This window comes from Rhinolophus ferrumequinum, chromosome 3 (assembly GCF_004115265.2).
Source record: "Rhinolophus ferrumequinum isolate MPI-CBG mRhiFer1 chromosome 3, mRhiFer1_v1.p, whole genome shotgun sequence".
NCBI classification, from domain to species: Eukaryota; Metazoa; Chordata; class Mammalia; order Chiroptera; family Rhinolophidae; genus Rhinolophus; species Rhinolophus ferrumequinum.
Window position 1 is genome coordinate 101,395,537 of NC_046286.1, and position 14,411 is coordinate 101,409,947.

Here is a 14,411-nt window from a genome sequence, read left to right on the forward strand (position 1 = left end):
TCGCATGAGTTTCTGGCCAAGAAACTCATCTCAGAGAGACTTTTCACAAAGGTCATTGTATTGTGGTCGTCCTGCTTTGAACGTACTAGTTGTGTATTTGACCAGCAGTTACAGGCTTTGAATAGAATTTTAAGGTTAACAGTGTAACATGGTAATGAATCCATCTCCAAGGGACATGGCCAGAACTGTGGTTCTGGTGGCCCAAAGGGAAAAGCCTCTTTTCTGCCCTTTCGGTGCCCCTTCCCCTGGGCAGTCTCTGGGAGGAATGTTTATCCTTGAAGCTGTGAGCTGAGGTACCCTTCTTGACTGTGGTCGACTGACCTTCCATACTTGGATTGTTTTACTCTTTCGCAGGGTTTTCTTTTGATTTGTCACCTCTCACAAAGAAAGATGGCTATAAGGTTGAGACAGAGAAGTATGACTTTTACATAAACGTTTGTGCTGCGGTGTCTGTGGACTCCTGTCAGCTGGGCTCGGGAGCCTGTCAGGTAGCAAAAAGGCAAGTCACTCTTTTCAGTTAAAGGTTTTCCCTTAGGTGTCTGTCGTAAGCTAACAGGAATAGGTGTGATCACGGCTAACGCCACTGCTTTACAACGAGCATCCGAACCCTGAGAAGAGCTGACCTGAAAACTGGAGGATGTCAGGAGTTGAATTTCCCAGAGAAGGAGCAGGCCACACCCTTGGAAACATGAATTTACATAATACTTTACTTCTGTGTAGCTGGCACTTCTCAGTTGTTAGATGTTTATGTACATGTTTCGTTCTTCAGTGTTGTGTTAGTTCAAATGAAGTGAGCTGTACCTTGAACCAGCTGTGGGTTTGGGTTCTGGATTGGGGGCGGGGTTGTTGTCACACCCACTGTGCTTAGGCATTCTAACTCGGGATCAGGGTGGTCTGTGGGCCTGAGCCCTAGTCACAGCTGCTCCCCCACATGGCACATTGGCCCTTCCTCCAGCGTCACAGCGTTGCAATGTTTCTGGTCTTTTCTGAGAGACATTTGTTTGTTTTAGTGATAAGAAGGCTTGGAACTTGGGACTGAGTAATGCTAAACTTTCATATTATGATGGGATGATCCAGTTGAATTACAAAGATGGTACGCCCTATAATAATGAAAAGCACACACCAAGAGCCACGCTGATCACCTTCCTTTGTGACCGAGATGCTGGAGTGGGTGTCCCTGAATATCAGGTAGGAATGTGCTGTGTGTGCACGTGTGTGTGCTGACACCCTGACAGGGCAAAGCGGAGAGGACGTCAGGCTCACAAAGAGAGGCAGGGGAACAGAAGAGGGGAATTACAACAGGGCGTGCAAATTTTCTAGGGTAAGATGAGGTATGACCATAGGTGGGCTATGAACTGGGGTGTTCCTCAGGGACGAGCCGTCAAGTTTCTGCTCCCTAGGAGCCTGCGTGGTCCTTTATTTACAAGCAGAGCTACTGTTAGTCTGTTTTCCTGGCCAAATGATCATTTCTTGAGAATTTAATTAATCCTTTTAGATTTGCCAGGGTACATAGGCAGTATTCATTTTCTGAGCTGTTTCTTCAATGGGCCATACTGGTCAGTGATAGTCTACAATTCTGTTGGTTTTGGGTACAAAACACACAAAAGCATCAAAACCATCCCTCAGTCCCACTTAACAGAAGCCAGATTTCCGTCTTAATTTATTACTAGTCAATCTTCCATTTAAAAAAATGAAGGAAGGTGGGTGAAGTAAACTTTCTTTCCTGCAGTGTTTATTTATAGTGTTCTCTTTGCCATCCCCCGTTTCTCCTTGTCGTGTGATTAGGAGGAAGATAATTCTACCTACAACTTCCGGTGGTACACCAGCTATGCCTGCCCAGAGGAGCCCCTGGAGTGCGTGGTGACTGACCCCTCCACGATGGAGCAGTACGATCTCTCCAGGTGAGGTGGGGTCAGCCAGCCCTTGGCCTCAGCCCAGGTCCAGTTAGTGCTGAGGTCGGTTAGACCTTGCTGGTGAACGTGTGAGTGAGTCGCGATAGGGAGTCCATTAGTTCTGGGGTGCAGGACCACGATGGGGAGTTTCAAGCAGTCTAATAATGGTCTGGTAGTCTTTGTGAGATCAGCCTGTTGTTGCCACTACAAAGCCTCAGTCTTCAGCTGCGTCGTTTAGTGACTGTGCATCCAAGGGGGTGGGGACAATTAAAGGTGTGCTGCATTCTGAGCTTAGTGAAAGTCAAGTGTGCTCCTGGGTGGCACAGGTCATGACGAGCCAACCTCCGTGGTATGACTGGGAGGGCATGTGTCATTCTGTATTTCTCTCTAACTACTTGGAAATGAATTGTCAGACTGAAATCGGCAGGCTTCAGAAACATACATTTTGCTTTGAAATTTTAGTCTAGCAAAATCCGAAGGTGGTCGTGGAGGAAACTGGTATGCCATGGACAACGCAGGAGAACGCAACACCTGGAGGAAATACTACATAAATGTGTGTCGGCCTCTGAACCCCGTGCCGGGCTGTGATCGATACGCATCCGCTTGCCAGATGAAATACGAAAACGGTCAGGTGAGTCTGCCTTCCTGGCCGTCTGGTTCTCCCTCCCGAGCACATGCCTCGGAGGGTAGACGTGGTTATTTCGGGACTCCCAGGCCAGAGGAGGCATGGCTGCTGAAGTGGGGCCTCTGAGTAAGCTCATCTGCCTCCCATGGGTGCGAGCGTATGGGAATCACTATTCGGATGTAAACCTTTAAACAAGCCTTGGTGTTGGTGACCTCTGATCACAGAACAGGGCAGAGGAAGCCTCTGATGGAGCGTTGAGCCTGAATTCAAAGGCCCCTTTGAGTGACCAGCAGACATCCATAAAGAACGGTTTTTGCTTCCAAAAGCTCTTGCTTCTGGCTAATTAGTGGGGAAACCGGCTCAGGAGAGCTGCTGTGGGTGAACTGGATCCAAGCATTAGCTCTGGCCTGCTGGGGCGCTCACCGTCGATTGAGTGTGGTTACTGCCAGAACTTTGATACGTTTCCGTGTGCTCCTTACACGGTGACTCTTAAAATAAAGAGGGATGTGTGCTGCTTTAAAAATAGCATGTTGGGAATGTGCTTTTCCTGGCGTATGTTGCATGGCAGCTTGGAGGCGTCTTGAAGCTGGCACACACTCTGTTGGTTAAGAATCGCATTCCCTGTTGATACACGGATGAGTGTGTGCATGCGCTCTTTGTGGGAGCAGTGGCCTCAGCGTACGGACTGGCTCATTCACAGATTCTGTATTTGCGGATTCATTTCTCGCTGACATTTGTTACCCAAAATTAGTCCTCGCAGCTCTTTCACAGTCATTTGGGACATGGACAGAGTGGCCCAATGTGCATGTTCCCTGCTGAGGTAGAACAGGGTGATGCTCTGTATTCTGGTCTCATTCCTACTGAGATGACCAGAGGATGGGGCCGTGTGGGGCCAGAAGCTCCTGGCTCCAGGCCAGTTGGACGGGGTTTGAGTCCCACCTCTGATTCCTGTTAGAGGGGTGGCCTCGGACAAGTCATTTACCACACCCGAACCTCGTTTTCCCATTTATAAAATAAAGAAAATAGAACCTGCAGCATGAGCTGTTTGGAGGATTTAAAATCATATTCTAAATGAGACGCATAGACGTATGTATTTCCCCTGTATGTAAAAACAATGGTTCTGTGTTCACTAATTCAGCATTCGCAGCCACTTTATAGACCACAGCTACCGGGCGTAATGAGAATCAGCTGTATTAGTAATGAAGTCAGCTGTTTTCTCTTCAGAGGGGAACCTCACAGACATGTTTGTTTGCAGGGTTCATTTTCCGAAGCAGTTTCCATCAGTAACTTGGGAATCGCCAAGACAGGCCCCACGGTGGAGGATAGCGGCAGCCTCCTTCTAGAGTATGTCAACGGCTCGGCCTGCACCACCAGTGATGGGAGGCGCACCACCTACACCACCAGGATCCATCTCGTCTGTTCCAGGGGCAGCATGGTAAGGCTCTGCTCCTCCCTGACCTGGCGTGTTCTGGGTTCTTCTGTGACCAAGTGCCTCCTGATGTGTCTCTTAACAGAGACCAATGAGTCTGGGGTGGGCATAAGAGTTAGGTTGCACTTAATTCTGCTTCAGGGCAGCATCTGATGAGGCACAGAGCATGCAATGGTGCTTTTGTGACTGTACTTCCAGAAGTTGAAGCCAATTGCTGGTATTGTGACATAACACTATATGCTGTTCTACAGACTTGAGTTTTGTCTCTGAGTTGTACAGGCACTATCTCGCCTGTTAGTTTTTGTGAGTTGGTGGTCTGAGGATCATGGCAGCAGAATGGGTCTTAGAGATGGTTCATTCTCTAAGAGTTCACAGATAAGGAAACTGAGGCTCGGTTCAGCTCAGGCCCATGGGCAGACAATGAGGGATGTATGTGCAGTTCATTGGCAAAACAGGCAGAAAAATTGTCGTGCGGGGTGTCAGGCGGGGTCTGTGGGGTCTCTGGTCCCACTCCCCACATAAGAACGCAGGATATGGTGAGGCCAAAAAGGAACACGCACGGAGCCATAGGTAGGGGAGTCACACCACTATACTCTCGCTGGCGGCTGGGTTGGAGACACAGGAACCAGGAGCAACACAATTCTCAACCCTCACTGTGCCGCTTGCAGACTCAGCCACCATCTTCTTGCTAGCTCCCCCTTTTCTTCTGCTAGCCTAGCCTCGGCAGTTATATTCATGGCTAATGGCTCACTGGTTACAGCTGACGGCCAACTAGCCACAGCTGCTGGCCATTTGATCACAGTCGATGGCCATTTACTACCTGAGCCAGCACCTTTCTATGTGAGGCCGAGAGCCTGGAAACTGCTTTTTGGGGCTCTGTCCCCACAAAAATTAAGGCCAGGAAATAAAAAGGTGATGGAGATTGCTTTTGGCTCTGAGTTCCTTAGCTGGGGTAGAACAGAAGAGAAAAACTCCAAATACACATGCTTTAGGGTCATTCTGTATAGTCCCAATTGCTTGTTCAGTAAAAACTATGGCAAAAAACATGTAACATAAAATTTACCATTATAACTATTTTTAGGGCTACAAGTCAGTGGTGGTAAGTTCATTCACACTGTTGTGCACCCATCACCACTATCCCTTTCCAGAACTTTATCATCCCAAACCCAGTTCCTGTTTCACCTGGAGTTGGACATGTATACCTGGTGTCATGTTTTTCGAGTAATTGCCAAACTGTTAGATAAATGCAGAGTGGAGACACTGGAATCCATGTTCATTATCAAATTATTTTCAAGCCTGCCTCTCAAGGGTCTGTTACAGCTTCTTCTAGCTTCATTGTAATGGAGTAGCCATTTGTACCCACTCCCCTCCGCAGTCCCGTGGACTCGCACTTACATTCCAGTCGTCCTGCAGAGCCCAAGTTCTCTATGTTGCTTGCCAGCACATGATGTTTTCCAAGAGAGAATTTCTTTACAGCTCAAGAAGGTGTGTCTGATAAGGAGTGAAATTACCTGCTTGCTGAGCGAGGGCCCTTGTTGGTCAAGGAAGGGCTCCACACTCCTCGATTTCCCGGCCTCGGTTTCCTGTTTTCTTCCCTCAGTCTCAGGAAGGAGTCTGCTTGCCCAGCCTGGCCTCGCCACTCCCAGGGCATATCTGTATGTCCCCTCCTGGAACCTTCCCACCTTCCCTGACCCTGTCTGGTTTTTTGCTGCCATGGCAGTACGGGGCAATTGCAGCAAGTTCTCTCAGCTCCTTAGTTTTTCAGCTCTCCTGGTGGCACCTAGTTTGGACAGTGTTTTTTCGTTTTCAGAGCAATTGTTCATGGTCATGTATCTGTCAGCACATGTACAGGGCCTGGTACGTGCTGTGGGTCTAGGAGATAGTCAGTAGAGAAGGTCATGTCCCCAGAGAGTTGTGCAAGTCCCAGAATTCTCGCGGTTTAAGCTCACTTTTCACAACCACGCTGTGAGACAGAGGGACAGATGTGTTTTTATTTTACGTTTGGAGATGTTCAGGCTGAGGGGTTGGGGGACTTCCAGGTCAGAGGGCGGTTGGTGGGTAAGGTGTGGGCTTGGGGTACATTTCCTTCCCCTGTGAACCTGGGAAAGGGTCTCTACTTCTCTGTGCCTGGGTGTTCTCATTTGTATACAGATGGTGGGTAATTATAGAACCTGGTTCATGGGGTCATGATGAGGCTCAGCTGAGACATGCTAATAAAACTCAGAGCAGCGCCTGGTGTGCGGTAAACTCTCTTAAAGCGGAGCTGCCGCTACCCGGAACGCGGTGGTGCTGTCACCGAAGGTAGTATGGCACAGGTTTGGGAACTTGCTATTGTAACACCCAGAGAAGCACACAGATTATAAGTTACTAACAGTTGCGTGGATGTTTCACAAATTGAACACATCTGTCTGTCGTGTTCCTCCACCTCCACCACTCCCCGCCATCCAGAAATACAACCTTAGCAGCGGTACCCATGAGCACCTCTGGTGCCCCCCTCCCGTCATGTCTCTCTCAGCCCCTGCCCTGACCTCTAACACCATGGGTCAGTTTTGCCTGTTTCTGAGCGTACATAGATGAAATCATACACACTGTAGTCTTTTGTGTCTGGCTTCTTGCATTCTACACTCTTGGTGGAGAGCGTTTTTCAAAACTTCAGTTTGGATCCCAGTTCTACCATTTACTGCTGGCATGATCTCAGGTAAATTTCTTAGCATCCAAGCATAAGAGAGAATATCTCCAGGCGAGGACTAATGAGGATGTTAAATTGTAATTAGATAATGCTCATTAAGCACCTAACATATTGACTGACTATATATAAAAACCTTTCGGGAGAGTTGGGCTATTTTTATATATCGGCTGGAATTCTTTGGGCTAGATTGAGTTCCATTTTCTTAAATTGACTCTTCTCCTGGATTTAACCTTTCAGAATACCCATCCCATATTTTCTCTCATTTGGGAGTGTGTGGTCACTTTCCTGTGGAATACAGAAGCTGCCTGTCCCATCCAAATAACAACAGACACAGACCAGGTACGTGCGCCACCCCGGGGGCTCTGGCCGAGCTGTGCCTGCCACCCAGGCTGTGCACTCACCCCTTTTCTCGTGTTCCCAGTCTGTTACCAGCATCCCCATTTCCTCTGCGTTGACAGCAGGCATCTGGAAGTCATCCTGCATTCCTCTGCCATGCCCGGCTCCCTGATCCTGGGATAAGAACTAGGATCTTCAGTTTTACTCCACGATTACTGTAGATTCCTTCTTTTTTTCTTTGTCCCACTATCTGCTTGATGTGGTAGTGGTACCCCAGTGGGCTCTGGGGTTCTCTGTCACTGCAGAGATCTGAGTTATTAATATATTACTCCAACACGTGAAACATTCCTGTGCCCTGTCACCTATAGGATACAGCCATGTGTTTTAATGTGTTATTATCTATAGGCTACAGCCATCTATTTAACATGTCATCTATAGGATGCAGCCTGTATGTTCCAGTGTATGATCATCTGTAGAATACACCCATCTGTTTTGTTGTGATATTATCTATCGGAGACATCCCGTCTGTTTCAGTGTGATACTCAAGGTGTTAACGCTCCGATTCCAGCCACTCTCCCACCATCTCTTCCTCGGCCATGTGCCTGCTGCCGTCCGAGCTTGTTCACCCTTTGGCCTTGGCACTTGCTCTTGGCCTCTGTGAGCTCTCTCCTGCAGAGCATAGCAGCAGCTGCTCTGCACGGTGTCCTCTGACCTCCTAAGGGCAGCTCCTGTTTTCATAGCACTGGGTGTTTGTCTTCATAATGCAACGTACGAGATGTGATAAAAAATACGGCAAATGTTTAAATAAAAAAATTTTTCAGTAAAAGACACATTGCCATTAATCCCCCTCAAAATACTCCCCCTCACTTCGAACACACTTATCCCATCGTTCTTGCCACTTGCTGAAGCAGTTCTGCAAGTCCTCTTTCGTGAGTGTCTTTATCCTTCATCACTACAACGCTCTGCGTCACACATCGCTTCTGGTATGGCAATCTCTGTCAAATAAAAACATTACGATGTGTCCTCATCCACTTTATTTCTGGATCTGGCACTGTGCACCTTCTGGTTCTTCCTCAAAGTCAAAATGATTCAGGACATCGAGGCATCCATGACAGCGCAACTAAAGACACTCATGAGAGAGGACTTCCAGAACTTCTTCAGAAAGTGGCAAGAACTGGGATAAGTGTGTTTGAAGTGAGGGGGAGTATTTTGAGGGGGATTAATGGCAGTGTGTCTTTAACTGTCATAAGCTTTTTAAAACTTAAACATTTATCGTATTTTTTGATCACACCTCGTATTTCCCTCCCTCCCTTTTAAAAATCTCCGCTAGGCAGCAGATCCTTTGAAGGCAGAGGCCAGGTCACCCAAAGGGGATGGTCCTGGACTCGCGGGTTCCCAGGGAAGGCGGGGAGGACGGGATACTACAGCCTGTCCTCCATCAGTGCTTTCTGGGGCTGTGGCTGCTGCTGCTTTCCCTGCATGTGATGGATGGGGCAGAAAAAAGACAGGTCGGGTGTGGGGGGCGTTGATGACACCTAGAAGAAGAGAAGGGACAGTGAGGCACCTCATTGTCCTTCCCATCGTTTCCTTTAAGTGCACGCCTGAGACAGAAAACAGAACACTTAGATCAACTTCCTTAAGTTGATTTAAAAAAATTATGTATGGGTGTCTTGCGGTTCCTAACTTTACCCTCAGAGGTCAGCAGTGGTCTTAGTCAGGTAAATACAGCAGCCTTAAGAGCTTCTGGGTAAGTTTCCTCTCTGAGCCCGGTGTCACGCTTGGGCAGACTTCAGGGGCCCTCTCTGGAGGGCTGGTGAGCGTGCCCGGGGCTGCTTTTCTCACAGGGGTTTAAGTCAGTGGAGAAGAGCACGGTTTGCGACGTCACACGTTCAGGTTTGGGAGGTGCTCTGTGTTTGCTGTGCTCTTCAGGACTTGGTTGATCGTGCCTCTTCCCTGCTTTGTTCCTGCAGGCCTGCTCTATAAGGGATCCTAACAGTGGGTTTGTGTTTGATCTCAACCCGCTAAACAGTTCCCAAGGCTACGTGGTCTCCGGCATCGGGAAGACCTTTGTGGTAAGTTATATGATGAACTCCAGTTTGCTTTGAAATGACGATAGAGTGCATTAAAGTCACCAGCAGCTGGTGACTGGGGAAGCAGGTGTCCTTAGGAGTTGCCCAGGGCAATGGGATGGTCCCTCTCACCCAGGAGAAGACAAGAGAATGCAGATTTAAGGGGGAAATGAGGTAATGCCATCACCCCCATTCTGGTACAGTGCAAACACAAGGGAGTCATTCTTTAGAAAATCAGTTATGCCTGATGTTACTGTGTGTCCAGAGCAGTGTTCCCTGGGCCAGCTGCCTTGGTATCGCCTGAACTTGTTAGAAATACAAATTCCCATGGGGTGGGGCCAGCCCTCCAGGTGATCCTGATGCCCACTGGAGTTTGCGAGGACGTGGTAATCATGTTACCCTGTGACAGGGGAATGAGCTGGATGGCTTTGTTCTGGAATCTTGACAGCAGTGCCGTCACAGACAGCCGTGCCGTCACAGACAGCCCTGATGGGATGTCTGGAGCAGCAAGGTGGAAAATCTCCATGTTAATGCTGTTGTGATATGAACTAAGCACCACTAGAAAGGGAGAAAGCTTAAAAAAAAATCCTTGTTTTGGTTTGTTTAAATTCTCATGGCAAAGTCCACTTTGAAAGAGGAGAATAAGCTTTGAAAACAGGAAGTTAGGATGAGACTGTCTTATAAAAAATTGATGCAGAGGGGAACTTGGTGGGTACACCTCATGCAGAGCAGCGCACAGCTTGTCCCGCAGCCCAGGGCAACACCTGGACGGAGTGTGTCGCCCTGCAGCACTTGGGCTTGTTCCCCACGCTCATCCCCACGCTCCACTCCACATTGCTACTATTGAGTTTGGTTTATACCAGGAGGTTTATGATAGGTTTGTTATGGGTGAGAGTGTGTTTAGCTGCCTGTAAGACTGGGAGAGGCAAACCAGAACCTCTTTGGACCCCAGAGAGAATATTTTAGATAACGTGAACCCCTAGAGAACATGCTAGAAGAGATGAACCCTGACTGCTCGGCATTGCACTAACTGGCCAGTTCTTAAGTAGGAGTCTTTAAGAAAAACACTTTCTGTACGTGGTCGTTAATTTTGTATGTATTGCCCGTCAACACTTAACAGATATAGGGAGGTCTTTCTATCTTCGTACCAAAGAGCGTATTCTACTTCATTTTGGCAACGACAGTGAATTTAACTGAGTTTAAATGGAAAGATATCAACATCTTTAAGAAGTATGGGTATCACATTATACTCATTTTTAATTAACATGATTTCAACTATGTAAACTTTAATGTAACCTTAAAATACTGTAAAATTGTGGCTTATGTATATCCTCTCGTATATGTTGCACTATTATCTGCAGTGTGTCTTTGTGCATTTAGAGGTACAGCGCTACATAAATAAACACGTACTGAGCCCCAGCGGCAATTTATGGGCGTTTCCGTTGGGACTTTGATGGTTGCCTTTTGTATTTCTAGGACTTAAACTGCCCAAACATGGAAAGTTCGTAACTTGAATAGTAAATAACCACTGTGCCGCCTGGCAGGCTTTGAGTTGCTGGGCTCTTGTTTTGTGGTGAGTTCTGTAGCCTGAGTTGGTGTGTGTGGTTCTTACCGTTGGCCTACAGTTTAATGTGTGCGGCACGATGCCAGTCTGTGGGACTTTGCAAGGAAAGCCAGCTTCCGGCTGTGAGGCAGAAACCGAGACAAAAGATCTCAAGGATCTGAAGCCAGAAAGGCTGGTTGGACTCGAGAAAAGCCTCCAGCTGTCCACCGAGGGTTTTATAACTCTGACCTACGAAGGGTCCCACCCCGCTGCCAAAGGTGAGCCCAGAACCATGTTGATTTTGTAGCTAACAAGGGCCCTGGCTGTTCTGTGACTAAACCTTTCTGAGTGTGTAACATAAGTGCCCTCTCAGTCTGCCACCTCTGGCACACGTGCACCAGCCTGACGCGTCCTCGTGAGCTGTCCCAGGTCCCTCAGGTGTGATCCCGTTGGCTCCCTTGTCCCAGGCATCCTTCTCTCAGTCTCCTCCAGTTGTTCCTCTGACGTGCAGTGTTTTCACTTTTCCTTTTAATCCCTTTTCTTTCAGATACTGAAGAAATCATGGGTGACAGTAATAAAAATTATTTTGTTTTTTCCCTAAACTTTTTTTTCCTCCTCTTCTTTCAATCAGTCATCATTATATCTTTAAATACCATTTTGCTGCATTAAAGTTGTTAACATTTTTACTCTTTTCTGCAACTGGGTTGTACAGCAGAAAGCTGGTGTCAAGCGCCAGGTCAAGTCAGAGACCTTCGGGAGGACGGTGGTGGCAGTAGCGGCACAGCTGCGCTCTGTTGAGTGCTTCCTGTGTTGGAATGCTGCATGCCTGTTTGCCTGTGGATTCTCACCCAGCCTTGTGCCACTTGCACTCCCTGGTGCTCGTGCCCTTTTGTTTAACCACCTCCTCACTTTACAAGTGACGAAGGCCCTGTGCCCTGGACAGAGCCGGTAGCTCATTGGTGCAGAGCCAGGGTTGGGATCCAAGTCTCTTGATTCTAATCCTGGCTCTGCCAGTTAGTGCAGGTGAGGAAACTGAGGCCCACGGAGGTGCAGTAATTTGCCCAGGGTCTCAGCGAGTAAGCAGCAGGGCTGAGATTTGAATCCCCTTCTGCCTGGATTGTAACCTGTGCTCCTCCCACTGCACCATGCTGAACCCAGGAGGGGGAGTCGTGCGATGTGGTGGCTGGAAATACAAATGCCATCTTAGACGATGTCAGCAGAAGTTAGTGTCTGGAAGGGAGTGGGTGATGGCTCTGCTCTCCTGGATTTGTGGCAATCTAGTCATTGTTCCAGAGGTGGCTGTGAGGCTTGTTCCCAGTGGGAGCGTTGTCCTGGGCCTGCGCTGTGATTGCTGCTGTCTTACAGACGGGCCTTCTTGTTCCCCAGGGACCAGTGATGCTTTTATCATCCGCTTCGTGTGCAATGATGATGTTTACCCAGGAACCCCCAAGTTCCTGCATCAAGACATCTCCTCGCGCTTGGGGATCCGAAACACTTTCTTTGAATTTGAGACTGCGTTGGCCTGCGTGCCTTCTCCAGTGGATTGCCAGGTCACGGGTACGGCCGGGAGGGCCAGGCACTGAGAGGCTGGTTCAAGTGTGTGTGTGTTGTGTGTTTTATTTGACAGGCAGCACGCCATTTGTGTTACACGTGTTCTTTGATGCCTAAGAGTTCATGCTTCTGCTGAAGAGAATCTGGGTGTCTAATTAATGGCTTTAAGCTCTATTTTGGGATCAGAAGCTGCTTAAGAACAGAGAAGAAAACGGGGGGGGGGGGGGAAGTCAGATACACTGTCAGAGCTCCTTATTTGAGGAAGAAAAAAAGAAAAAGGATGAAACTGTGTGAGGTGTACCCCGGAGGCTGAACACGGTCCCCGGGACCCCTCATTCTCTGTGGGTTGGCCCCGTATTTCCACATCGATGGTGCTTCATTATGCACGGCAGTTTTTGAGGGTCAGAGTGGGTGTACGTTTCTGTAGGGAAAGCCCCTGGCTTCCTGTGGATCTCCTCATTTCTGTTGTGAAGGTGAAGTTTGTGCACCATCGGTCTCCAGTTGGGGTAGAGAGGTGGTGTTTCAAAGCTAACAAGAAAGGCACATCCAGCGTGTTTGCACTGCATTTCAGACCTCGCTGGAAACGAGTACGACCTGAGTGGCTTAAGCAAAGTCAGGAAGCCTTGGACTGCTGTGGACACCTCGGCTGATGGAAGAAAGAGAACTTTCTATCTGAGTGTGTGCAACCCTCTCCCCTATATTCCTGGGTGCCATGGTGAGTGGATAGCATTTGACCCCAGTTCCGTCGGCCTCCCCTCCCATCCTCTACCCCAAACGAATTTTCCGGCTCTTCCAGGCAGTGCCGTGGGGTCTTGCCTGGTGTCGGAAGACAGCAGCAGGAACCTGGGCGTCGTGCAGATCAGTCCTCAAGCTGCAGCTAATGGGTCCCTGAGCATTGTCTATGTCAACGGTGACAAGTGCGGAAACCAGCGCTTCTCCACCAGGATAACGCTCGAATGTGCTCACACCTTGGTGCGTGGGTGACGAGCTATTCGTGTCTTGTCTTGTCTGCCTGTTCCCCATGGCCCTCTACCCTCTTCTATCTAATTTAAAGCTTGCCTGTGCTTTCATGGGTCTTAAGCCATCAGTAGGGTTTGACAAGAATATACTATTTCCCCCCAGGTCTTACGTGGTTTGTAAGTGCTGTATATCTTTCTTGTGGTGGTTAAAAGTTGGATATGAATGTGGCTGTCATTTCACTGATTTTTTTTTTTTTTTAAATAAATGAAAACAAAGTAAACTGTTGGTTTCTACTATAGGGATCGCCAACATTTCAGCTTCTGGATGACTGTGAGTACGTGTTTGTCTGGAGGACGGTGGAAGCCTGCCCTGTTGTCAGAGCAGAAGGTGAGGCCCAGGGCCCAGCTCACTAACGGCTGTGAATGTATGAAGTCGCCGACATTCTCAACAGCACCTTAGATGTGAAATCTTGCACAAATGGCCCCACGTGTGATCCTGAAACGCTTATTAGTGGACAGATAACTTTTTTTTTTACTATTATCGAGGGATTGTTTGTTTTTTTTTCCAATTATAGTTAACATACAATGTTATATTAGTTTCAAGTGTAGCAATTAGATGTGGACGGATAATTTCTTATCCTTGAGTTTTTTACTCCTCTTCATCACTAACTTCTCCAGTGATGTTTTTCTCATGTACCCGGATTGACAGGTCCGTGGCTTCTCACACTTGAACACATTAACGTGGGGTTTTGTTTTGTTTGACTAAGTGAATCTTTATCCTGTGACCAAGGCTTTTCTAGAAATCTGTTTGCCAGGCAGTTTGTATTTATGTATGTAACCAAAATGAGATCATGTGGAAATGACATCTAAGATAGCACTTGCCTGAGTAAAAGTTATGTAACTGTTCGCCTCAAAGCATGGATGCATGTGTAAGTGCAGTTGGCCTTCACCTCTCGTGTGTTCTTGAAGGAGACAACTGTGAGGTGAAAGATCCGAGGCACGGCAACTTGTATGACCTGAAGCCGCTTGCCCTAAATGACACCGTTGTGAGTGCCGGCGAGTACAACTACTACTTCCGGGTCTGTGGGAAGCTGTCTTCAGATGTCTGCTCAACCACGGATGCGTCCAGGGTGATCTCATCGTGTCAGGAAAAGCCGGGGCCACAGGGATTCCAAAGAGTGGCAGGTACCGTGATTTTTCTTCTGCTCTTGTTGCAAAGCAGTGTGATTACGTATTTAAGATGTTACGCTGAAGAGTATATCTAATTCTTGGGCAGGAAGCATGACTGTTGTGTTTTCGTAAGATAGCGTATCGGTGA

The 14,411-nt window shown here is 48.0% G+C and overlaps 1 protein-coding gene across 1 annotated transcript in view; it reads left to right on the forward strand.

Moving 5' to 3' along the window:
• Window positions 1–14,411, forward strand: part of IGF2R (insulin like growth factor 2 receptor) — a 100,007-nt gene that overhangs the window by 55,622 nt on the left and 29,974 nt on the right. Inside the window, exons 15-27 of the mRNA XM_033097012.1 lie at window positions 355–499; window positions 1,011–1,188; window positions 1,786–1,901; window positions 2,355–2,523; window positions 3,773–3,952; window positions 6,873–6,974; window positions 8,942–9,043; window positions 10,666–10,861; window positions 11,970–12,140; window positions 12,706–12,849; window positions 12,931–13,106; window positions 13,394–13,481; window positions 14,063–14,278. Coding sequence (XP_032952903.1) covers window positions 355–499; window positions 1,011–1,188; window positions 1,786–1,901; window positions 2,355–2,523; window positions 3,773–3,952; window positions 6,873–6,974; window positions 8,942–9,043; window positions 10,666–10,861; window positions 11,970–12,140; window positions 12,706–12,849; window positions 12,931–13,106; window positions 13,394–13,481; window positions 14,063–14,278 — 1,983 coding nt within the window. The remainder of the gene's footprint in view (window positions 1–354; window positions 500–1,010; window positions 1,189–1,785; window positions 1,902–2,354; window positions 2,524–3,772; window positions 3,953–6,872; window positions 6,975–8,941; window positions 9,044–10,665; window positions 10,862–11,969; window positions 12,141–12,705; window positions 12,850–12,930; window positions 13,107–13,393; window positions 13,482–14,062; window positions 14,279–14,411) is intronic.